This window comes from Carcharodon carcharias, chromosome 22, assembly GCF_017639515.1.
Source record: "Carcharodon carcharias isolate sCarCar2 chromosome 22, sCarCar2.pri, whole genome shotgun sequence".
Taxonomy (NCBI): Eukaryota; Metazoa; Chordata; class Chondrichthyes; order Lamniformes; family Lamnidae; genus Carcharodon; species Carcharodon carcharias.
Genome location: NC_054488.1, coordinates 35,504,599 through 35,531,420, shown reverse-complemented (window position 1 = coordinate 35,531,420; position 26,822 = coordinate 35,504,599). Strand labels below are relative to the sequence as shown.

Here is a 26,822-nt window from a genome sequence, read left to right as displayed (position 1 = left end):
AGGCGGGCAGCCTCCGATTAGCCCACCATGCCATTACCTTACTGCTTTCTCACACAGGGCATCATATTTAAACTGCAGCCGCACGCATGCTTCTCAATTGTCCGAGAACTGCTCTGGTAACGTCATGGCCCCAAAAGCCAAGAAGAGTGTAGCAGCCTGATTCAGTGACGCATCGTTGGGTCGCCTTCTGGATGCCCTGGAGGCCTGCTGTGATGTCCTCTATTCCCACTCTAGCTGCAGGAGGCCCAACAGTCTCTCCGCTCCGGTTTTGGAGGCAGTGGCAGAGGTGGTCAGTGCCAAAGCTGCACACAAAAGGTCAGCCATCCAGCACAGAAAACAGATGAATGATATCTTCCATGCCATGAGGGTAAGGCAACCATCACTCCAAACTCACTGCCAGCTCAAGGGACATCACCAATCACGCTCTCACATCTTGATCTGACCTCATCTCCTCTGGAGACTGCCTCCTTAGCCCTCACCATGTTGAGGCTACTTGCACAGATCGATATGTGCCCCCAGATACACACCTTGGGATAACACCCCGCCCCCAACCCCCACCCCAGTACAGCCAATGTTCTGCAGCCTCTTCGCTTGCCTGAGGCCACTTCTCCCCCTTCCTCAAGCAAGCCCTAGCCCTGCAGCCATTGAAAAAACCACCCCCACCTGAAAGCTGGTCTGGTAGGTAGAGACCTGCCCGTGAGCCTCCCTAAAAGTGCTATGCTGCTGCTTGTGAAGACTGGCGCTGATGGCCATGTATGCTGCCCAAAGCAAGAGGTCGGCAAACAAACCTCAAAGTCCTGAGCGAAGTCCAGCTCACCAGGTGCACGTCCCTTATGTACAGTTGTGAAACATGCAGCCTGAAATCAGGCCAATGTGTCCAGATGATCCAGGGGAGTGGAAAGTAGGGAGGAGGGGAGAGGGGAAGGGGTGGGGGGGGGGAGGGGAGATGATCCTGGGGTGGGGGTGGATGATGATTCTGGTGAACAGGGCTTATAATGATGCTAAAGTGTTGAAATTAGGGCCACCTGCCATTGAGGATCGAGGTGGACCGACGGCAAAGTGGTTTCACGGCGGCGTGAAGCCCATTTTTGACCTTCTCCCCATATTGTCCCCGCCCGCCCGACGCCAGCGGGGCCGGAAAATTCCGGTCAGTGAGCAATGTGCGCTGCCCAGGCAGTGCGTGATCTTTGGGTTATTTTTGTGCTTCTCTTTCCTGTCTCTGACATGTCGCCTCTGGTTCCTGACGTCACACACCGGCCGGCCGGGGTGCGCAGGCGCAGTGAGCTCGGCTGGCCGGGCCTTTTTTTTTGGGGGGGGGGGGAGGGTGAAGGGAAGGGGGCGGAGCCGGGGACCGTCAGTCAGTCAGTCAGCGCTGGGTGTTCGGCAGTTGGTATTTCGGTCTGTTTGTGAGTGACGAAGGTCCCGCAGAGAGAGAGAGAGAGAGAGAGAGGAGGAGGAGGAGGAGGAGGAGGAGGAGGGAGAAGGAGGGAGGGGGGAGGGTGTGTGGAGGAAACTTCTCACAATCCGCTCCGCCCGCTTACAGTCTGAGCGCTGGAAGTTTCCAGATCGGTGGGTGGGAGAGAGAGACGGAGAGGGAGCCGGGGCCGGGGCCTCGCCGTTATTGCCTCCCGGTGTCCGGCTGTTTGAAGGCGGAGGCGGTGACCCGGGGGGGGGGGGGCTGCTGTTGACCGAGTAGCGGGCCGGCCAGAGAGCTCGCAGGCCCCCGTGTCAGAGCGGCCCCGTCCCAGGCGGCTTCCTTCAGCCCCGAGCCTGTGAAGTCCTCGAGTTTCTGACAAGTTTGGCGTGGACACAGGTAAACGGATCAATCCCTGTTCCCCCCTCCCCTCAGTCTCCCAGCACCGAATTGTCCTGCTCGGCTTTAACAATTTGGATCCGTGTGTGCGGTTTTGTTTTTGTTTTGATCGGCGGCGCCGGAAACGAGTGCTTACAGTTGGCTCACCAGATGTCTTTTTCTTTCTCTCTCTCTCTCTCTGCTCCCATCTCCCCCCGCCCCCCACTGTTTCTTTAGGTGCTTTTAATGCAAGCTCAGTCATGGTACAGAAATACCAGTCACCCGTCAGGGTTTACAAACATCCCTTTGAACTTGTTATGACAGTAAGTAGAATATTTTTTTTTATATATTGGTCGTAGCTTTGGCTTTTTAGAAACTCCATATAGAATGTGATTATTCCCACGCATGTTCGAGTGCCAGATAATTGACCGACTCCCGTTTGTGTTAGGTCAGAGATAACCTGAGCTACTTTGGGCAGATTTTATATTTGTACCAAGTCTGGTAGCTTGTTTAATCTTCAGTGTTTAAAAATGCATGCAACCCTTCTTCAATATTTAACTATTATGAATATACATTTGTGTTGGTATTCTGCTTGGCAGCCAAGAGTCTGCGCTGTAGGCTTATACATAAACACCTGCTGATTGCATGAATTTATCAAAATTTAAAAATATTGGAGAATAATATTAAGTTGCAGTTCCTCATGGAGACCTCGTTGTGACTTTTAACATTTAAAGTAGCTTGATCGTGAAAATGTATCACCACTTCCCTGTTTCATGACAAAAGTGAGAAGATTATATTGCACTTGTCATGTTAAGGATTACATGTTTGAAGGTATAGTAGCATTTATTCAATTATATTTGAATATTCTTGCAAAATTTCTGAGCCAAAGGTAATCACTGTGTGGTTCTGTATGTTCCTCTAGTTGGAATCATAATCTAAAATTAAGCTTACAAAAGTAATTCTTCAGGCTATTATGTGATTCAAACTATCTAAAATGACAATCTAAACAAGGCATCAATAATGGCTTTTCTTATCAGGGTTCAAGGATAGACATTGTTATTAGCAAGTTAGAATTTATCGCACAAAAAATACTCCTATTAAAATTGGAACATTTGCAACAAAATAGGATCCAATTTCTAAGTGTGAAAACTTAGTAACACTTAACAAGCTGAGTTGACACCTTGAATTTATATAACGCCTTTAAGGTAGAAAGCATCTCAAGGAATTTCACAGATGGTGTTCGGGAACGAATGCCAAGGAAGATTAGGAAGTGGAGTAAGTAGCTTTGTTGAAGAAAGAGGATTCTGCCTACAAAATGTTTGAATTATTCAAATTTGAATACTGAGGAGAAAAATGAGTCAGACTTCCATATTCAGGACAGATCCACGTTGATTAAAACAAGATGACAACAGGGCCATTGATCACAAACAATGTTCACCTATGCAATTGAAACACTGACCAAGATTAAACAGCAAAGCGATTGTTTCAGTTGTATTATTGGGTTCACGCATATGATGAACTTATCGTGTCCACGGACAGTCTATACACGGCCCAGCCAGAACTGGACACATTTTTGTGCTTTGTTGTTGAATTCGGCAAGATCTGCAACAGTGCAGGGTTCCTCTAGCGATAGGCATTGCAGGAGATGTTGCATAGTCTGTGGCTCAGTTCCACATTCACAAGTTGTCGGGCTGGTTGTATATCCCCATTTGCTTAGTGACACCTTGGGGGCCAAGGTAGAAGCGTTCACGTCATGGCCCTGTTTCAACCAATTCTACCACCACCACGCACAGCAAGTAGTGTATACATATTTGTACTGCTGGTTTGATCAAGTACCAACACCATGCCTGAAGACGGAAGTCGTCGATGTCAGGAACACGGGTCTTTTTCAAGACCGGCATTGACTGTTATATCTGCTAACGTTGAAGGTTTCTCTGTAGCTAAACAAAATGCATATGATGATAGCAGTTGAGGGTTAATATATTTCAGCCTTTTTGGGGGATAGAATTTAAGCTGGGTGAATGTGATCCATGAGAATATTGATGCTCTTGGCACTGTTTTTCAGATAAAAGTAAGAATGTCATTTGTTTTCTTTTTGTTGTATCACATGGCAACAAGAGAGTGTTAGTTTTACTGTGTTCTAATTTTGGCTGCCTGAAGTAATAAGATTCTAGTTCTGCACTGAATGACCATTATCTTGCAGCGCAGCTGTCTTAAGTCCCTAAGGAACACATACTTTGTCGTTGAAGATTTTAGATGGATTTTTCCGAATAGTGCTATTTATGTCAGCACTTACTTTTTGGCTATAGTATTATTCAGCAATTTCTGTTGATCCATGGTTCCTTCAGGTTTTCTGAAGTTAAATGCACTGTTGTTATATTTACAAAATCAGTAGATTTGTGTTCTAAATCACCATTTTTTGTTGTTTGTTTCCTTCTTTTCAAGTACATTGATACTTTCTGTAAAGTATTGGGGAAAAACACCATTTAACGCTTAAGAATAATGGGTCATGCTTTGCATTAGAATATAACCTTAAGTAGGTGTGTCCTTTATAAGGAATTTTGTTTCCTTTACATACATACGAACATACAAATTAGGAGACCAGGAGGCCATTCGGCCCCTCAATCTGCTCTGCCACTCAATAAGATCATGGCTGATCTGATTGTGGCCTCAGTTCCACATTCTGCTTACCCCTGATAACCTTTGACTCCCTTGTTAGTCAAGAATTTATCTACCTGCCTTAAAAATATTCAATAGCCCTGCCTCCACCGCTTTCTGGGGGAGAGAGTTCCAAAGACTCATGGCTCTCTTTGAGAAAGAAGTTCTTCTCATTATTTATTTTTAAACTGTGTACCCTAGTTCTAGTCTCCCCTACAAGGGGAAATACCCTTACAACATCCACCCTGTTAAGCAGTCTCAAGATCTTATATTTCAATAAGATCACCTCTCATTCTTCCAAACTCCATTGGATACAGGCCCAGCCTGTCCAATCTTTCCTCATAAGATAAGGTATCAGTCGAGTGAAACTTCTCTGGACTGCTAACACATTTATATAATTTCTTAAATAAGGAGACCAAAACTGTACACAGCACTCCAGATGTGATCTTACCAACTCCCTATTTAACTGTAGCAAAACATCCCTAATTTAATGTTCCATTCTCCCTGCAATAAACAACATTTCATTTGTCATCTTAATTATTTCCTGTATCTGCATACTAACTTCTAGTGATTCATGTACCAGGACACCCTCTGTACTGCAGAGTTTTGCAGTCTCTCTCCATTTAGATAACATGCTGCTTTTCTACTCTTCCTGCCAAAGTGGGCAAGTTCACATTTTTCCACATCTACCAAATTTTTGCCCACTTATTTAACCCGCCTATATCCCTTTGTATGCTCTCTACCTCCTCTTGGCAACTTGCTTTCCGACTTATCTTTGTGTCATCAGCAAATTTAGCAACCATACATTTGGTCCCTTCATCCAAATAATTGATATAAATAATAAATAGTTGAGGCCCCAGCACTGGTCCTTGTGGTTACTTCTTGCCAACCCAAAAATGACCCATTTATGCCTACTCTGCTTCCTATTAGCTAACCAATGTTAGTCCCTCCACCATGAGTCTTATTTTGCACAGTAACCTTCAATGTGGCTCCTTGTCTTGAGATGTGTTTTATGTTTAGAACACCTAGTGAATATTGGCCAAGTTTATGTAGACTGGATGTTTGACTGCAGAATTTCTACTGATAATTGCTCAGGCAGAGATTGTACTTCTCAATGCAAAATATATTTGTTCTTACAAAACAAATATTGTAAATGTGATATACTTTAGCTAGCAACGTTACTTGCTGCTCATGGAACTAGCTGCCACTGGTCTGTTCAAATGGCATTCAAATGGTTACTGAATGTACTTTAATAACATATTTCTTTCTATATGTGATCGGTCTGAATGGATGTTTTTCGTCAAAAAATCTATTGTGTACGTTTATTCCTCAATCTTTGTGAATGCTTAAAAGTTTTATAGACAGTGGACTTCTTTATTTTAAAAGCAAAATACTGCGGATGCTGGAAATATGAAACAAAAACAAAAATAGCTGGAAAAACTCAGCAGGTCTGACAGCATCTGTGGAGAGGAAGACAGAGTTTACGTTTCGAGTCCGTATGACTCTTCATCAGAACCTGATGAAGAGTCATACAGACTCGAAACATTAACTCTGTCTTCCTCTCCACAGATGCTGTCAGACCTGAGTTTTTCCAGCTATTTTTGTTTTTGACTTCTTTATTTTGTTTGTTATACATTGACCACATGTTAATATGTAGAAACCAGATACACACAGCTAGGCATTCTGGCCTTTTGTGAGGCAGGAAGGTACACAGAAGCACATTCCACTGTGTCCCTGCTCTTTGCATCATGTTGCCATTTCCAGGTGGTTAGTCCAGTTTGTGTGGCATTTACCTACCCATATGTTTCCTACATGACAGCAGTGACAACTCTTCAAAAGTAATTAATTGGGTCTGAAGCTGTTTGGGGTGTCCTGAGTTGGTTAAAGGTGTTACATAAATGCAAGTCTTGTTTTTGTTGGCTGGATGTATATAAATTATATGCAAATAAGATAAACTGACATGCTTCACACCAATTGTACTACTTAAATATTCGATGCAAGGGCCAAACTTCCAGCATTCAGTGGTTGGCAGAAGGCCAAGAGAAATTATTCCTGGCTGCTTCCATGCTATCCATAAAATGGCTTTTTTTTTTTGTGACAACTTTTGAATCAACTTCTTGGATCTATGCCTTTCATAGACCCAAAGAGGAGAGTAAAACACTTTCTGAACAGAAAAGCTCCTATTTTGCAGGCAGCACAGAGCTTGCCTGCTTCCGGTTGCTTCAGAACTCCACACTTTTTTCGGCTGAACTCCCTGCCAGAAGAAATGGAACCACTTCCAAGGTGACCCTGAGACTGGAAGGTTGTTAGGGCACATCTCCATGACAATTAAAAGGCTCCTTCCCTAGAAATGTATTCCAACAAGGAGGGACACAGATGCTCTGGGCCATGATCTCCTTATAAATATATGATTAACTAATTCTGACTGTAGTTGTAGCCTTTTATAAACATGAGTTTAAAGGTCAAGTTTGTACCTCTTGAACTTTTTGGATCATAAGAATGCATTATATTAAGGGGATTGTTTCATTTATAAAAAATGTGATCTATGAGCAGATCTTGTGTAACATTGCTCTTGAGGACATTGGGAGAGATATGCTGGTATGAAATGGGAATGTATGGTATATGAATGGGAAGATTCAGTGATGATTACAGCTCATCTTCAGAAAACACAGCAAAGGCAGATGACATTTGGTGCCTGGCTTGTGTTTTAGGTCATTTGAATTTACAGTAATTGTTGCAGGAACCATTACAAATTAAATTGAGATTAACAAAAAACAATTCACACTATGGGTTTAGTGTCTCAAATCTGGCTATCCAAAAAAATGGACCTTTTTATGAGCTGCCATTCATGAATTTTAATTCTTATTAAATGAGTAAAATAACCGGCTTGTTCGGCTATGTGCTGCGTTGGTGCAGTGGCACACCAGATTAGTTATCTGCTACACGCGCCAGCCTTTTCCTATCTCTGAGCAACCCTTGACCCCATTCGACCTGGCTGAATCGTAAGATCCGAAACCTAGCACAGACTCGGTCTCGAAGTTGCTGGCTTTGAGACATTGTACCTGTGTTGCAAAAATGCAACTTGTGTAGTGTTGGTTAATTTAAGATAAGTTGGCACCTGTGGTGAAGAGTAGAATTGACACAAAATGGTAGTAGTTATTACTTTTTTATGGGGTATGCATTGCTGGAAGAAAATAGGATATAATACTGGCTGGGGATTTACTTAATCACAAGTGGTTACTGTATGTTACACATGAAGCAAATAGCTGTTGTATTTGACATTAGTGTTATGGTGCACTCTGTATTTGCAACTCATACATTCAAAGCAATAACTCATTTACAGCAGTCTTGACCCACATTGAAACTAGCCAGCTAACTATAACCATCATCTGGTGCTTTTTTTTTTTCAAGCATTTTTTTTTTCCTTTTGCCTGAAGGGATCATCACCTCCTGTTGAGGTACAGTTCATTGGATTCTGTCCTTTCTCATGTAGCTTAAATGCCATCAGCAGGCTATTTGATCATTACAATTATCGCTTGGCGTCATTGCCAACAGTGATCTCATCTGTACGTGTGTATGTTTCGGAAGTGCTCGCCAATCAACTGACACTGCATAAAATGGGAATTGGACCTTAAATCTTCTGCGACCTACTTCCCCAGCCCCAGTGTTCAGCAAGCTTTTGTGGTGAGAAACTGAGACACACTGAGTTACTAGGTCTAACCTGAATTGAAGATATAGGTTTTAAAATTAGCTTCTATTTCCTCCCACAGAGCTGTTATCCGCTTCTTTTGATCACTAATTTGTAAAGCCTGTTAAAAGAGCTAATGTAAAAAAAGATTCTGCTTAAATGTGATGCCTTTTGTGGTGAAATAACTTATTGCTAGTTACTGTTGAGGCTAACTGGGAGAAGTTAGTGCCTATGGAATTGTACCTCAGAAAATATTCCATCCTTCAGGAGAGGAAGGAAATGCTGCAAATTGTTATAAATGTGGTGGGGGAGGGGAAGAATTCCATTAAATATTGGGATCTTCCTAATATTTAAGGCCTCATTTGATAAGGGGTTGTTCATTACCCAACAGAATAAACCAACAGATTTTAATTTCTAAACGTGTCCAATTAAGTATCGGAACAACTTAATTCCATCTTTTCATATGTGGTTCCACAAAGGTAGTTTTTTTTTTAGACTTATTTTAAAAAGGTTCTGACATGGTTACAAATTTCAGAAATTTTTGTATGCCTGCTGAGCCAAATTTGTGCTTCAAGTGAATATAATCCAACTGTATTTGAATTTATAATAGCATTGGTTTGGCTTATTTTAAGCCTGAGCTGCTTTATTACAATAAGTTAAATTGCTTCATACTGCTAACTTGTTGGAAATAAGTTCAACAAAGTCTAGTTAGCTTTGACACCCCATTAACATTTTTTCTGAGATTAATGTTTTTCCAGTGTTGTCCGTCTATTTTTAATCAGCATGCACATGACTGCACTGTCAGCTGACAAACACAGTTACATATTGTGTGACAGCTGTTTACAACATTCAGCCACTTTCTGGTGCATGATGGGATTGCTGACAACAGCATTCATGCTTTTTTAATCACAGTCAGCAGCTATTGTAAGCTAAAAGCAAGTTTTCTAAGTACTGTAACAAGAAAGGCAACTCAGCAGCTTAACTGTTCTAGTAATTGTGTTGGCTGACTTACAGTTTATAAATCAATCCTTAGTTACAAAAGCATTTCAAATAAAAAGCAGAGCTGACTTAATTACTTTGCTACTACAACACTGTAAAGTTTGGGGGCTTTGTGAAATATTCTTTTAACCAGATTTATTGAGAAATCTTCTGGATCTTAATGCAACTGTCTATTAAGTGTAATTTTCAATATGGGGACTTTAGGAACATGACTTAATCCTTTTCTCTTGGAGGAAGTCCATGGAATGTAACATTTCCACTCTCAACTAGACCTAATGGCCACCCTCCTTGCCTAAGTCTTGCTTTTGGAAGAATATTAAAGAAATGATGGTCAAGTGGGATTTACTAAGAAAAGCACCACGAGGATATGAGGAGAATTTGCCAACTTGAACCCTGGTTGGGTTGTCTCTCTTTTAATACATCAGATTATTTCCTTAATTGAAGAGAATAATTTAGTAAAACTCCTTCATCTGTTTCGGAAGTAAAAGCAAGTTACAAAACCAAAAAATGTCTAATTAATTCATTCCTTTTACAAAACCGCTTGTGTTATGCTCGCTGATCAGTTTTTTTACATACACATTCTAAATTTAAAAAGTCACACACACTTCAATTATCTTGTGTTATCCATGCTCGCGGTTAGTCTCGTCACATCTGTTGTATAACCATATTATGATGCCAAGGAAATGAGGTCAGGAGCATACAGCTGCAATTTTTGAGGCTGATACAAACTGAAAATTCAGAGTATTCTGGGGCAGTTGGAGCTATTGTTTTTATTTAAACCTATCGAGCAGCACCAAGTTATTGAGTTTTTAAAATTCTTTTACAAGCTGAGGATGTTGCTGGTTAGGCCAGCATTTCTTGCCCATCCCTAATTGCCCCTGAGAAGGTGATGGTGAGCCGCCTTTTTGTACCGCTGCAGTCCTTGTAGTGTAGGTACACCCACAGCACTGTGAGGGAGGGAGTACCAGATTTTGATCCAAAGGTTGGATAAATACCAGTAAAGTGTGGTTTGTTATTGACCTACCACTAGCTGCCACTGGCATATTTAGAAAAGATTTTTATAAAATTGTATTCTTAAAAGTCAATCCAGAGGAAGATGTCCAAGAGGTGAAATAGGTTGTAGTGAATCGGGACCTATTATACACGTTGCAAGGAAAATTGAACAGGACGTCTAATATACTGCCTATTTGTGCCCCCACCAAAGTTGAATTTAAAGTATTCTGTTTTTGTTCCTGTTACATTGCGTAGTTAAATGGTGGTCCAATTATATTAGAAGTGGTTAGAGTGAATATCGTGTCCATGCAGTTATTTTGAGACCCAAATGAGAGAATAGTTAAATTTTATCAGTTGAAATACCTCATTTTAAAAATTTATAATTTTACTATATAAAATCTTGTATGGAGATGTATTTCTGGAGAAATTTTTTTGAAGAGTAACTTTGTAGGACTTATCATGTTTGAAAGGACAAAGCCTTTCTTTTTACCTTCGAATATCTGCACTATTTTTTTCCTGCATTTTGGATCCTATCCTGCATCAACGGTACTATAATTGGTGGGTATCCAACAGGTTGATGTGATGCATCTAGTGTGTAGGTGAAGAGAATTAGCATGCTTTCAGCTTTTGTGTGGTAGCTTGCTTCTCATTTTCAGCCCACGCCGCTGGCAGCAATGTGAAAAAGAAAACCAAATATTGTAAGTGTCTTCCTGTCAGTACACAGCCTCTCCATTGGCAATCTTCAGCTGAGTCTCCTTGTTGTGACACATGGAAACTGGATCCCTCACAGTTCCAGGCTAAAGCTTCAGAGGAACTCTAAGCAGTATGGCCCCCAGACATATAGTGAGCAGGCCCACCAGCTTGTGGACATGCCCTGGCATTCATGAATCAAACTCCCAACTATGGGTGAATAGCTCCACTGCATTGTGGATACCTCAGGAGAGTGGAAGGCTAAGGTAGTAAATCCTAACAAACACCTGGACTGGAGGCCGAAGGCAGACTGATGTTATCTTTCCAGAAACTCCTCCAGTCAAGCTGGTGCCAATCATAGTGCTTTGCATTTCTTTGGACTCATCAGGGGAGGTTGAGAGAGTTATCTTGACATTTGGGCAGCCTAGGAACTCCATAAATTGGGTCCTGAAAAGGACACTATAGTTTCTCAACAATGCGTTAACAGCACAGGAGATAGCAATTATGGGTCATAAGCCAAATTCAATTGATGTAGAGAACAGATGCTACGGGCTGTCTCTAATGATGGGAGGGACCATCATGTCCCAATGGTCAGCTGCTGCCTGCTTCAAGTCCAACACTCCCCGACTAATAAGGTGCTGACCCGCCATGGTCAATCTACTTCATTGGCTGTTGGAGCTTAAATTCTCTGCTCAACAAGTAGGTGGAATTCATCACACCAAGAGGAAGCAATCAGAAACAAATAGCTCAGCTGGCCAAGAACAGGACCCAGAGAAAATGACAAGCTGCAATTGTCCAGCTTCTCAGCCCACTGTCTTCCTCTGCAGCAAACCAACCATCTTCAGCTGGTTCATCAATGACCTTCCTTCCATCATAAAGAAGTGGGGATGTTCGCTGATATTGCACAATGTTCAGCACCATTTGCAGTTCAGATACTGAAGCAGTTCATGTCCAAATGCAGCAAGACCTGGACAATATCCAGGCTTGGGCTGACAGGTGGCAAGTAACATTCGCTCCGCACAGGTGCCAGGCAATGACCATCTCCAACAAGAGAGAATCTAACCATCACTCTTTAACATTCAATGACATTACCATCGCTGAACCCTCCACCTCCAACATGCTGGGGGTTACCATTGACCAGAAACTGAACTGGACTAGCCATATAAATACTGTGACTACAAGAGCAGGTCAGAAGCTCGGAATCCTGCAGCGAGTAACTTGCCTCCTAACTCCCCAAAGCATGTCCACCATCTAAAAGGCACAAGTCAGGAGTGTGATGGAATATTCTCCACTTGTCTGGATGAGTGCAGCTCCAACAACACTCAAGAAGCTTGACAAAACAGCCTGCTTGATGTGCACCCCTTCCACAAACATTCACTCCCTCCACCATTGACCCACAGTGGCAGCAGTGTGTACCACCTCCAAAATGCACTGCAGGAACTCGCCAAACCTCCTTCGACAGCACCTACCAAACCTATGACCACTACCATCTAGAAGGACAAGGGTAGCAGACACATGTGAACACCACCACCTGGAGGTCCCCTTCCAAGCCACTAACTATCCTGACTTGGCAATATATTGCCATTCCTTCACTGTCGCTGGGTCAAAATCCTGTGAAAATCAAAGCCCTTTCCTAACAGCACTGTGGATGAACTTACACCGCATGGTTCAAGAAGGCAGCTGACCACCATCATCTCAAGAGCAATTAGGGATGGGCAATAAATGCTGGCCTAGCCAGCATCACCCACATCCCATGAATGGATAAAAAGAAAGTGGCAGAGACTGCTGTGCCAGAGTGGAGTTCCTGAGCAACACAAGGCAATACTTAATACAGAGTTGTCCATCACGGTGCAAACCATCATCTTACAAGATGGAAGGCTGCAGCTGAGACTGTGAAACAGACTTGAGACTGGGTTGATTTTTTGGGGAGGGTTAATGAGAAGAATATCAGGCTTGTAGAGTTAATATGCTATTCTCCAGCACTACTACATTTTTGTTTAAACACTATTCTGTTTTCAAAAAGAAGAACATTTAATTCTTGAACACTGCTGGATGTGCATTTATTTTAACCTGCTTGTGATGGGCTGCAGTTTTAGCTGGTTAAATCTGGAGACCGAAACTGTAAAACTTATGTAAAAATTTTTCTGTATATTGTATTTTAATCCTCAAATCCTTGTAGTTTCAGGAAAATACTTGTCTTCCAGGTCAAACTGGTTTAGTAGGTTTTCAACTGGTGTGCAGATCCTAGTAACTATTTAGTGGTAAAAACATAACTCAAGCATTGAGAATACTTCGAGCCTTATAAAACTAATTACTGAAGGAAACTCCAGAAACCAAAATATAAAAGTAAGGTGAATATTTGTGCTCATTTTGTCATCCTCCTTTCTTCATATTCCCTTGCCATCTTTATTAATTAACATTTTATTTTCTTATACCAGGTGTAGTTGAGGCTACTAGCATTAATGCACCTAACAGGAAGCTAGATAAGCATTTGTGGGAGAAAGGAAAATGGTGATAGGGTTGGATGGAGTAGAGTGGCAGAAGATTTATGCGGAAACACTGGCATAGACCAGTTGGACCAAAAGGCCTGTTTGTATGTTGCACGTTTCATGTAATGTACCCCCCCACCCAATTTTAATTTTTCCTTTTCTCATTTGTGTTTTCAAGCCCCCCCTTCTCCCATCATCCGCTTTGGAGGCATGAATGACTTTGGAAAATATTTTTATTTGATTGGCTAAAAATCATCTCGAAGGATTTTTCTTCAAATTTCTGAACTGCATTTCTAGCATCCCAGTATTTTGCTTTTGTAGTAGAAAACACTTAGCATTATCGTGCAGACCAAATCTAGAATCTGTTCATTCTTCTAGTTTCCAAAATTGAGTAACATTATCATGTTTTTGCAAATGCTGTATCCTGTTGATGCTCTCGGTCTGGATTTTCACAATCAGTGGGTGGAAAACACAGTCTGTGCATCTTTAATGCTAGTTTTTATATTGGAAGAATACTTCATTTTCAGTGTGTTTTAATGTGCAGCGTCTTGTATGTAGGTTGCTGTACAAAATAATATAGCGGTGCTGTCATGCATAGAGGCAATAATGTACTCTTTCTAAATAAAAAATCATTGTACTGGCTAGGAGCAGCAGTCTAGCACTGGTGGATTCATCGTTAACAAATTTCATTTTTACATTGATGCATAAATGTTTAGGTTCTACTTATTTAGACAATAATAGATTTTTTAAATTCTTTTTTTCCCCTGATTAATAGCCATATGAACTGGTCTTGAGCTGTCGCTGATACAGAGGTATACAGGTGCTTGGAGATATTCACCAGAGCCTAATGTTTCCGGTTTTTCCCCTCTGGTGGGGAACTGCTTAGCCTTTACTGTGTGTTTTCCCACAGTGACACAGCTGCAATTTGCAACTCAATTGCATAGGGGATTTGAGTCCTCGTGGAGCCAGGGGTTGATGTTGCGGTTCATTAAACTTTTCTTAGAACTAGTCCTTTTAAACATGCTTATCAAAATGAAGGATGTTAGTGTTGGGGGACGGAACATATTTTTGGTTAACCCACTTCTCTTGCTTTGCGCCCCACCCCACTCCTTGAAATGAGTAAATAATTGATGTAGTTTTGTACTGCGCTATTTTACACAACAGTGTCAGTTCAAAATCTTACTCCTAATAATCTGGAATATGTTTCAGCTCCTGTCACTGCCAAAACTTTGATCTCAGTAGCATTTTCAACCGAGCTTATCCATTTTGGACTGGTGATTTTTCTTAATGCTGTTCATCAGAAATAACATTGACAAGTCATGAATCCCTGCATCTGCAACTAAACAAGAAAGGAAAAAAATTGCATATGTAATTGAGGTGAATAGTATATATGAGCAAGTACATGAGGGAGAAGGGGATAGAAAGTTTTGGTGGTAGGAGGCAGGTGTGGAGCAAAAAAACACTGGCATAGACTAGGTAGGCCAAGTGGCCTGTTTCTGTCCTGTACATTCTATATAATTCTGTGTATTATAATGCATTTCACAACATGAGATTTGAAAATGCTTTGCAGTCAATGAAGTACTTTTGAAGTGTAGTCACTGCTGTAATATGAGCCTGAACTATTTTGTTTACCATACCTTTGCATGGTATAATTTTGCTTGTTTTTATCAACAGCTATCACTGACCTGAACATTTACTATGCCAAACATAAAGAATAAACTTTAGCAACTTTTTTGTGCTCAGGTACTGGTGTTTAACTGTCTTACCATCTTAATTAGCTTTGTGATTAGTTCTTGTATAGAGCATTTGGATTCTGTATTGCCCCTTGCTGTAAGAATTGAATGAGTGTTGTGTTTGTGAGGTAAGTTTCAGCCTCTGTCAGGATTGTGAGGTGATTAATTGTCAGACATTCAGCTTTTTATTCTCTAGGTAGTTTACAAATAGTCACTGAAGTTACCAGCAATGCATTTGGGCTTTATTGAGCGCAAGTATTGAATACTTTCTGAACATCAAGTTGCAGTGGTTTGTTTCTGGCTGTTCCTAATCAGACTTTATATTCCGCAATTACGTTCACATTTAATTTGTTGCTACTATTTGTAAAATATTTTGTTTGCCTTTTCCTGCTGATGCATTCAGGCAAGAGTTCATTCAGGAAAGAATTAATTTTTCAATAATATGTAGATTTATTTTAGTTGTAATGCACTAATTCCATTTGTTGAATGGAATTGTCAGTGATTTCAATGAGATATTGCTAAACCTGCTAAATACTGAAGAATTCAAAACTTTTCATATCCTTCATGATGCAATGTTTTCTTTTAAATTACTAATCTGTCAGTAAAGTAGGTGGTGTATTTACATGGTACCTGACCTCAAATAAATGCTAAGTTCTTAATGTTGAATAATCAAAAAGCTACTTATGGAACCAATTCTTCATTAAATGCTTGTATTTTTAGTTGGTGGTGGGGGAGCCAATGTTGCATTTGCTTTGGGTTGTGTTAAAGTCCCCTGAAAAAGAAAATAATTATATTCACAGCTGCTGGGGGAAAAGCCTTTAATAAAATCCTGAAGCTGCTCTACAGAGATAGTAATTGTCATTTTAGAAAAATCTGGCTGAACGTATTATAAAAATACACGAGCACCTAAAGGAATAATTTGCTCAGATTCTATTTTCTGTTGCAAAATGCAGTGTTTCTTTAACAAATTTTAACTATATCATTGCTGTATAATAGGATTGTACAATGTCTGCTTTTAAAAATACGGATATACGATATAATATACGAAAACTGCAAGCTGCTAATAATATCTGGCTTTTCAAATGAGTTCTGTATTTCTGCAAGAGAATTTGGACAGACAGATTTTACTGGAAAAACTCTTATGTATATTAAATAGGGTAAATTGGCATCTCTGTTGTAATTTTAAAAAGTGCAACGGCTGTGAATGCATTCTTATTTAAATTGAAATGAAAATTGAGAACATGTGATGCAGCTGTTTGATTTTGAACTTGGCATTATTACTACTTGTGTAGCTTGTAACCTCAATATTATATAGTCTCGATGGTGTAGAAGCACCAAGCTGGGGCTGCTATAATCCAGGTTTTTTTAAAAATGACCGTCGAAGCTGCTTCTTCCTCACTGCTGTTCTCCCAGGCCCTTGCTCGGAGTGAGTTCGAAAGAAGGGAGTGGCAAGCGGGAGCATTTTCCAAAATGATGGGGGAGAGGCCACAACTCGGGAGGGTCACGGATTGGGGAGAGGCCTCGGCTGGGAGGGTGGAGTGGGATCTGCAATGACCAGGAGGATCAGGGAGTGAGAGGTTCGGTGAGCAGGGAATGCTGGATGTAGAAAGTTACATTTTTCTTTAATATTTTTAAACTTATTTTATAGGTTATTTTATTTACCAATGTAGGAATTTAGCATTGTAATATATTTCAACTTAGATGGTATAATGTTTTAATTTTTTTTGATAAGGAAGGTTCTACAGAACCCGTTTAAAGTTATGATTTTCAGGAATGCAACCATAACTTTGTGAGGACTTACTGTATTTCTAGCATTGCCTTTTTTTACTTCAGATTTCCAGCATCAGCAGTATTTTGCTTTTATTTGTTTTGCTCATACCACAGGATGTGGATTTGTTATAGTTTCCTAGCATTAGAAATGACTTGACACCGGCTGACAGCAGTGAGATGTTATATGTCTGCAGTCTGCCTTTTTTGGACAGTTGATCAGCTCTGTAGATTTGTTGTTTCCGTAACTGGTGTATATTTACTCGTTCTTGGTGTCTTCAAATAATGAAACACATGTTATGATTCTTTTAGTGCCCTGGCCGTCATTTATCCCTCAATCAACATTAAGAAGATTATTTGGTCATTGCTATCTGTGGGAGTTTGCTGAATGCATATTGGCTGCTGTGTATTCCACATTACTACAGTGATTACGTTTCAAAAAGTACATCATTGACAATAAAGAGCTTTGAGAAATTCAGTGATCGTGAAAACTGCTACATAAGTGCAAATCTTTTTCTTTTAAAGAATTTGACCTTCCACTATCTTTAGAGCACTGATTACCGCATGTGTTCATGAGTTCCTGTCTGTGCCATCTTAATGCAATTGCTAATCTATTAGATGGATTAGTGACTTAAAATTATTTTCAAATTCCTCAATGGCCTTGCCCTTCTCTAGCTCTGTAACTACCTCCAGCCCCAAAACTGCTTCTTGAATTTTGGCCTTTTGAGTATCCTTGATTTTAATTGCTCCACCATTGGTCTCTGTGACTTCCGCTGCCTGATCCCTAAGCTCGGGAATTACCTCCCTAAACATCAGTGCCTCTGTACCTCACTTTCCTTCCAAAGATGCTCCTATGACTTCTTTGACTGAGCTTTTGGTCATCTGCCCAAATATCCCCTTTTGTGGCTCAGTGTCAGATGTTGTTTAACAATGCCCCTGTGAAGTGCCTTGGGATGTTTTAATACATTCACACCACTTTTTAAATGTTATGTTTGTAGGTTGTTGCTGTTGTTAAAATGGCACAGATGAGGTTTTAACAATATGTTAACCAGTATGCTAAAAAAAAACGTGAGAAAATTAGCCCCCAGGGAGTTATCCTCATCAATTTTACAAATTTAATTTTGGCTCCTTTTAAAATTGAACATGCTTAAACCTGTCTGGCTTTTTATTTTGTGCATTCTCGCTTCATCATCCAAGAAAGGTGAAAAGTTCTAAGTTCATTTGAGGAGAATATCATGTTATGACCGGGATGGGAGGAGTGCCTGAACTATCAAGCCCCACTACTCCATAGGCTGCACCATTAATCTAAATGTTTAATTTTCCCATCAAAATGGACAGTTGTGTACCTATACTTCTAGTACCCCAAACAAAAGAGACTCTGACCAGTCTTCTTTCAAAAACTCAGAATGACTAATTTATTTTTAAACAAAACTTCTTTTAACAAGCTGCAAGTACTAGTTAACACACAATGGTAATCGGGAAGTCTAACTATCTATCTCTTCCTAAGGAATTCCCCCAGCACACACTGACAAACAAAGGACAAACAGTCTCTCTGCAGAGATAGGCTTTGGAGGATGGGCCTTATAAAACAAAGGATAAAGTCCACAGGGACTTAACGCTGTCAACCTGGAGTTCTCTCATGTGCCTGGAAGTTCTCACCACTAGTCCTGGCTTTGTAGGTGCAAATGCAGACCAGTTACAATCAGATGAGGGTATTCTGGCTACAGATTGAGAGCCACACACAATTTTAGGCAAGTTAGAGAGAGGGAATCAGTCAAGGTAACCTTCCTCAGATTGGTCTCCGACAAAACTGCCTTCAAACAAGCAGGCTCATAACTTAAGTGTTTTTTTCCCTCTCCTATGTGATTGCCTTTTGTCTCCTAGCTTTTTATTAATTAAAGTCTTTGCAGTTCAACACAAACAAGCAACTCCTTCTCAAGTACCATGTAGATTTATTGGAAGAGGTCTACTTATTTGCAGTTTCAAGGTAAACTTATGACCTTTTTTAAAAAAAAATCCCAGGTTAGCATTCACATGTCCAGGTCATGCCAAATCTTTCTATTTTGTGAAAGGAAACTTCAGGCTTGAGAGATACGATTCTAACAATTAACTATATCTTGCATTCTCTAACAATGGACAGTGGAAAATAACTATGTAAACCCTCTGTTTGTTTGTCTGCTAAACTAAATTTTACATTGACTATTTTTTAGATATTTAGTTATGTAAAAATTGGTTAAGTGTCAAGAGAATGGCAGCTCCCCTCCTTGAGTTTGTATGATGCATTGACTGCAAAACCTTTCTTGAGATTTCTTTTGCCTCTGTAGATTTTATACAAAATAATTTGTTTTCTTGTAGTAAGATGCAAAACTTGGTCAGAAGTTGGCTTGGTAGTAGTTTCATCTTCAAAAAAAGATGCATGGTATCCAAGAAATTGGTTACCATCAAATAGAAACTTCAACATTTTTCACTCTGCTTTCTGACATGTAAAATTCACCTTCTTATTGACATATCCCCTGTTTGATGACTTTGTTAACAGTGGAAAATTTAAGTAGCTTTCTGAAAATAGCTGTTATACTTTAAGAAATAAAACTTCGCGTGATAGTAAACATATGCTTCTCAATGGATTACACTCTTGTATTCTAACAGGAAGTAGAGACAATAAGCAATATATCAGTGATCTGAACTTTCGGAATGGCTTATTGCTGTGTAATTAACTGAGTTAGCTAGTATCTTATATCTTGATCCACACCACAGCCAGTTGAAAATTGTGTTTAGCTTTCCTGTGCACAAGCCTTATTTTTTGTTATCACAATTTTTATTCATGCCTTTGTCAACATTTCCCATTCGATTTACTATGCAACTTGCAGCCTGGTTGTATACTCTGACTTTAGGTAGCCCTTTGGAATTAGTTTGCACACCTTTCATCTAACTCTATTGTGTGTGTGCGCATGTGTAGTTAAAACATTAAAACTATTGTGTCATTATATTTTATGAAAAGCTGCTTTTGAAGCTCATTTTTGGTGGCAATTAATAAAAATACTTTTTATTTTTGATTTGGGAATACATTGTTTGATATAGTGTTGATGGACCACTTCATAATGATGCAGTGTTGTTGGGTGCCTGTCAATGTGGCTGGAATGTGCTGAATGAAAGTTGTTATTCAAGGTGGTGTCATTCCAGCGTTATTAGTGTTTATTGATGGTATAAAGAATGACAGGAAACTTTTAATTACTAGAATAGGGATGCAGATGAGAGTTCAGTCCTTCAATTAAATTAAACCTTCTAGATCATTAATTGCTAACTAATAACCTGCTTTAATGTATTGTGACTGGATTTACCATTGATTTCTGTCAACAAGTCAGCTGATAACTCATTAACTTCTGAATGTATTTTACACTTAACAGCTTTGAACCGACAAGGTATACATACACCCCTTTTTTTGTATAGACAGATGCTGATAAGTGTAGAACATCCTTCAGAATTGCTGGAAGGTGCTTGAACTGTGAATGCAGAGTGAGGAAAGGGTTACACTCTCCACTATGTCTGTGAACAATCAATGCCTTGGCTCATTCATGAGCAGTAGTCACCAGGGAAGACAGCAGAGAACGTACTGTGTGCAGCTCTGGAATTGTACCCCGTTTTGAGCCGTTATTTTTTTTTAAAACTGGCATATTACAATTGAATTGTTGGGTTAATCTACATTTATTTTTGTGTATGTATAATGTAAGGTGCAGACAACAGAATGCATCTGCCAATACCAGAGCCTCTCCAAGCAGGGGTTTCTGGCCCCAATTGCTCAAGAGCCTGCAGATCAAGTATTGGTTTCTTGAGTCACTAATGATGATGCCAACTATAATAGAATCAAACTTTCCCAAGATCTTTGCCTGTGAAGAATCTGACATCCTCCTCATAAGTAAGTAGTTTAAGGCTTATCTTGACTGTAATTGAAACTAATTTAAATATGGTATATGTTCTATGGTTTTGTTCATTTTTTTCCCATCTGTATGCAGTCATTCACACTGGGATACAGTTTAGTGCTCATCTAGTGCACTTTAGTTGATCATCTAGTTCCACATCCAAGTAATCCTCCTTCACATGAGTGTGGAGAATGTTGAGATTACAGCACTGGGAATCAGGCTTCGGAACTCTGGCTTGCATTTTCTTGTTCATCTTCCCATCCAAGAGAAGCTACAACCTGATTTTTGGTGACCCAAGAAGCAGCGACTGTGTTTGAGAAGCTATTCTAAGGTGTGGTGTTGGTCCTCACATGATAGCATTTGGTTTTTGGTGAATTTGTACAATGCGCTTAAATGCATCAAAAATTCAATTTTTATTTAAGAATGCAACTTTTGCATCACAGTACACCACTGCATTTTAATACTCGCATCTAGAATAATTATTGTAATCAGGAGAGAATATTTCTGATAATTATGAACACTGTAACTCTTGTAATTAAAGTAATTATTGCTCATCATAAATCTCATTTAAAGCTTTATACAGGACCATGTAAAATACTTGTCGTCTTCTCCAAACATTTCTAAGTCATGCCACCTCTCTCTCTCAGAGGATTCAGAGTGGCTTTATGGAGACCTTGTATGTCTGGTTTGGATTGCTGAATAGAACGGGTCTGAACCCAGTTATACATCCTTGTGTTTAAGGAAATATTTTAAATTTATTTTTATAAACTATGGGGAGCCTACTTTTGTTTGAAAAATTTCAGTCTGCATTGTGCAAGAGTAAATTGTTCATGAACTGTCTTCATCTGACAGGTATATGAAGATATTTAACTTCTGCTTTGGCTGTTGTCTGTTTCCAATCAATGATGAGGATTCCAGTAATTATTATAAATCCCTTAAACATATTTCACATAATTTGCAATATACTTTGTAATATTATAGGTTGTGAAGACATGTGGGTCATGGTATGGACTGCGATTGACTTAAGAAATTATTGCTCTTCTCCAGAGAACATAACTTGTGGCATATTAATCGTGCCATAGGTCTTCGTAATGCTTTCTTAATTTGCTGTTAAAGAAAATATTCTCAGCTGTTAAATTTAGGAGCCATCCACAATTAACGTCTTTCACAATTACCAATGTTTACTCTTCCAAAATGTAAGGTGAGGACCATTTTAATGTTTGACATATAAATGATGCATTGATACCTCATTCAGGACTTGATACTTTTGAGAACATAAGGCCAACTGCCCATAACAGCTTGATGTTCTGTGCACAAAGCCATGCATATTAAGTCTGAATTTTGATTTTTTGTGTGCTTTATTTGCAACTGACAATTTATAGTACTAATTCTGCAGCGAGAGATTTTGCTCTTGGTGGTGTGAAAATACATAGGGGAGGACAGTAGCATAGTGGTAATCTTACTGGACCACTAATCCAGAGGCCTGGACTGATGCTGCAGAAACTTGAATTCAAATTCCATCCTAGCAGCTGGGGGAATATAAAGGATGGGGGAGGGGAACGGGGGAGTGCTGGGGTGGCTCGTCCCTTACCTGGTTACCTTTAGCAGGGGTCCTTCTCTACAATGGCACTTTGGTAGCTGTGGCCATTTTTTAATTCACAGTTTTTTAAAGTTGCTGAGAGGGTGCCTCAAGATGGAGGCACCCTCCCTCTCTTATGGTGCAGCAGCAGGCTGCAACTCCTTTGGTGCCTTGAGGACCTCCTATTGGTCCTCCTGCTTTGAGAACCCACTGCCCTTTGGCCACTAATTGGCCAATTCAGGAAAGATCTCTGCTGAGTGACTGTTGCCCACAGTGTGAGGTTGGGGCTCTCATTTAACTCTGATGCCAGGGTCATGACCAAATCCTGCCCTGGGTCGCCGTTCATCATGGCAGAAGGCTAACAGGAGATCGAATGGAGGTGGCCAAATTGTTCAGTTGATAAAGGTTTTAAATTTATGAATGTCACCCTTTTCAAGGGAGAGGTCAGGACATACAGCTGTAAGGACATGGACTATACTATCAGATCATTGATGGCAACAGAACCCGTAATAGTGATGGGATGAGTGGAATACAGTCAGTCCTCACGATAAGTTGTTGCGTTCCTGAAAATCAGGACTTTCATTGAAACAAGTTTATGTGAATCATGGGTTCCAATAGGAATCAATGTTAAAGCCAGAGTTAGGTTCCTTCAGACATTTCTTACCTGGGAATAAACAATGTACAAGTTGAAATACTCTACCGTCCATTTGTATTCTGAGCAGGAATAACTTGCAGAATAAAATATATCACTGCATATAACAGAAATACTACATACATTGAAATTAGGAAACACTAAATGACCCAAACAAGCCTTGAGTAGCACTGCTTCTGGCCTCACTCAGCACTCCTCAAGATTTTGCTTGCTTTGCTTTCCCACTGCCCCTCTCTCCTCCTCTCGTCCCCTCCCCCCCCACCCCTCTCTTCTCCCCTCCCCCCACCCCTCTCTTCTCCCCTCCCCCCACCCCTCTCTTCTCCCCTCCCCCCCACCCCTCTCTTCTCCCTCCCCCCACCCCTCTCTTCTCCCCTCCCCCCACCCCTCTCTTCTCCCCTCCCCCCACCCCTCTCTTCTCCCCTCCCCCCCACCCCTCTCTTCTCCCCTCCCCCACCCCTCTCTTCTCCCCTCCCCCCACCCCTCTCTTCTCCCCTCCCCCCACCCCTCTCTTCTCCCCTCCCCCCACCCCTCTCTTCTCCCCTCCCCCCACCCCTCTCTTCTCCCCTCCCCCCACCCCTCTCTTCTCCCCTCCCCCCACCCCTCTCTTCTCCCCTCCCCCCACCCCTCTCTTCTCCCCTCCCCCCACACCTCTCTTCTCCCCTCCCCCCCCACACCACTCCTCCTCCCCTCACCCCTCTCCTCCTCCTCCCCCGCTCTCCTCCTCCTCCTCCCCCTCCCCTCCTCCTCCTCCCCCCTCCTCCTCCTCCTCCTCCCCCCTCCTCCTCCTCCTCCTTCCCCCTCTCTCTTCTCCCCCTTCCCCCTCTCTCTTCTCCCCCTTCCCCTTCCCCCTCCCTCTCTCTCTCTCTCTCTCTCTCTCTCTCTCTCTCTCCCCCCCTTCCTTCCTCTTTCTCTTCTCTCCTCCTTCCTTCCTCTATCTCTCTCTCCCCTTCCTCCCTCTTTCTCTCTCTCTCCCCCTTCCTCCCTCTTTCTCTCTCTCTCCCCCCTTCCTCTCCCTCTCTCTCCCCCCTTCCTCTCCCTCTCTCTCCCCCCTTCCTCTCCCTCTCTCTCCCCCCTTCCTCTCCCTCTCTCTCCCCCCTTCCTCTCCCTCTCTCTCCCCCCTTCCTCTCCCTCTCTCTCCCCCCTTCCTCTCTCCCTCTCTCTCCCCCCTTCCTCTCTCCCTCTCTCTCTCTCTCTCCCTCCCCCCTTTCTCTCTCTCTCTCCCCCCCTTCCTCCCTCCCCCTCTCTCTCTCCCCCCTTCCTCTCTCTTCCCCCCCCACACCTTCTCTCTTACCCCCTCCCCTGCCTACCCTGTGAAATGTTTGTGGAATTCTGAGGACTTTGATTCAAGTTGCTGGGGGGTGGGCAGTCTCTGTGCTTCGCCCCCTCCCCCATACCTTCTCCTCCCCCTTCGTCTCTGTACCCTCTCCACTTGGTGACATGAATTGAAATCCTCTGAATTCTACAGACATTTCACTTCTAACGTCCTAAGCCATACAGACTAATAAGAGACACCGATTTACAATTGCAAACTGACTGCAGGACTGAGATACCTGAGGTTGTGTGCACAAAATCTTGGTGGTGGCAGAGCAAGTTGAGAAAGCTGTGAAAATAATACATAGGATCCTTAATTTTATTAGTAGTGGAATAGTATAGCCTAAACAAGGAAGACTTGCTAAGCTTTATAAATTGTTGTTTATTCTCAACTGAAGCATTGTGTTCAACTCTGGGCATCATTTGAGGCAGGATGTCAAGGCCTTGAGAAGGTGCAGAAGAAATTTATTCGACTTGCCAGTGATGATTAGCTTCAGTTATGTGGAGAGACTGGGAACCTGGGCTTGTTCTTTAGGAAGCAGAGAAAGTTTTGATAGAGATGTTAATATCATGAATGGTTCTGATAGAATAAATAAGTAGAAATTGTTTCCTGTGGCAGAAGGCTCAGTAACAAGAGGTCACACATTTAAGGTGATCGGCAAAGAGAAAACAAGTGACGTAGAAATGTTCTTTCACGCACCATGTTGTTGTGATCTGGGATGTGCAGCCTGAAAGGGTCGTGGTAGGTGTAATATTCAAAAGAGAATTGGATAAACACTTGAAAGATAAAAATACAGGGTTATATTCAAAGAGCAGGGGAGTGGGATTAATTGGATAGTGAAAGAGCCAGCACACGATGGGCCGAACAGCCTTACTCTGAAGTATCATTCTACGATTCTGTTTAATTCTTGGCCTGTCCTACGATGCCAATGGGCCAATAATGAGGTAATTTCCTTTTGCTCAGTTGGAAAATGTGTGTATATGTTCAGTTGTATGTATTTATTTATTCCGTACACTTTTTAATGAGACTCTTTAAAATGAAGAGCCATGGCCCAAAATACAGGGCATCATGAGAAAAGAGTGAAAGATGAGGTAAATCAGCAAATAATGATTAGGTGACTTCAAGCTTGATTTTTTAAAAACAACTGCATCCTGTATGTTTTTTCACAGCTTTTTCACCACCCCTTGGGCTTGCAGGAACATTCCCTTTTTCAGTTCTGTAACTGAAGAATTGACAAACATTTAATGAAAAGTTGGGCTCCGTGACAAAAGTCCAGCTGGTTTGCAGAAGTACTTGCTGGAGCTTACAGGGAACTTCCTTATGTAACATAAAATTTCAATACATGTATTCAATAGAAATATAATTTTCATAATTGTTTTTTCTGTAGGCGTATGAAAGGCGATTCCCAACATGCCCATTAATCCCGATGTTTGTTGGAAGTGACATTACCAGTGAATACAAGAGTGAGGATGAAACAGTTCATATTTTAGAAAGGCGATGCAAACTGGATGTAGATGCCCCAAGACTACTGAAAAAGGTAAGGCCAAAACAATTGAATCAGTTCACGCATGTAAAGGTTTGTGCAAGTAGATGGTCATTTATAAGAAGAGTTAGTTCAATTAAGTAATTCTGAAATGTTATTCTTTTAGAAAGAGCAGTTACATTTTAGAGCAATCTGCTGCAGAAAGGCATAAAATTACAACTTTAATAGATCGACATATGATTTGTAACTTAACTGTCTATTTTAACTATTACTGAATGGAATATTTTTGTAACTTTTTTTTTACATTGTTTCATCTCTGCATTACTGTTAATGTTAATGCTGTGAATATTCTACTCTTGTGTTTATTTAATGTATATTACATTACTGCTAATTTTGTCTCAACTTCTATTACAATAAGCAAAAACATTGCCTTTTTAAGCCTCGTTTCTGAGGCAAAAACAAAGCCAGCTGACTGACGTAAGGATTGGCACAAATTATTTGTAAGCATCACCATCTGCTGGCAGAAAATAATATTACAGTTTTGAGCAAACCAAAATCCAAGTACCTTTTAAAGACAGGGCTGCGCATCAACAGTTAGTTGTCCAATTGCTTCTGGCAACAGAAATGCTTGAGCCATTGCCCAATTAACTGATATGTCCTGGATTTGTAATAATGCCCTCTCTTCCTTATGCAGGGAAAATTTAGCCAGTTCTACTGGAAGGACCTCTCACAGACTTTTCCTCATTTTAAAATCACTATCGCCATAATGATAGATCAGAGAGTTTGAGGAGGAGGCTGGAGTAACCATGATTTGCTTCTTTAATATCTTAAGTGTAAGACTATGGCAGAGAAGTGTACCAGTTGATATATATCAAGTGCAAGTTGTCATTACCATAAACTATTTGTCCTATTGCGTTAAAATTTTTGTGTTCAGATTTTGCCTCCTGTTACTGTGCCATTTAGGCGTCCATATGCCATAGTCATTGGTGGCTCTAATATTCCTCTAGGAGAGGGCATATTTGAGCCCTGGGATTTCATGTATTGGAACATTCTAAAGACATAGATGATGC

General features: G+C 41.0%; 1 protein-coding gene across 1 annotated transcript in view; it reads left to right on the top strand.

Annotated features, from left to right (window-relative positions):
* The first annotated feature begins 1,535 nt into the window (after positions 1-1,535).
* The window catches only part of LOC121293726 (SEC14-like protein 1), a 51,694-nt gene continuing 26,407 nt past the window's right edge, over positions 1,536-26,822 (top strand). The window contains exons 1-3 of the mRNA XM_041216944.1: positions 1,536-1,813; positions 2,030-2,115; positions 25,657-25,806. Coding sequence (XP_041072878.1) covers positions 2,053-2,115; positions 25,657-25,806 — 213 coding nt within the window. The 5' untranslated portion in view covers positions 1,536-1,813; positions 2,030-2,052. The remainder of the gene's footprint in view (positions 1,814-2,029; positions 2,116-25,656; positions 25,807-26,822) is intronic.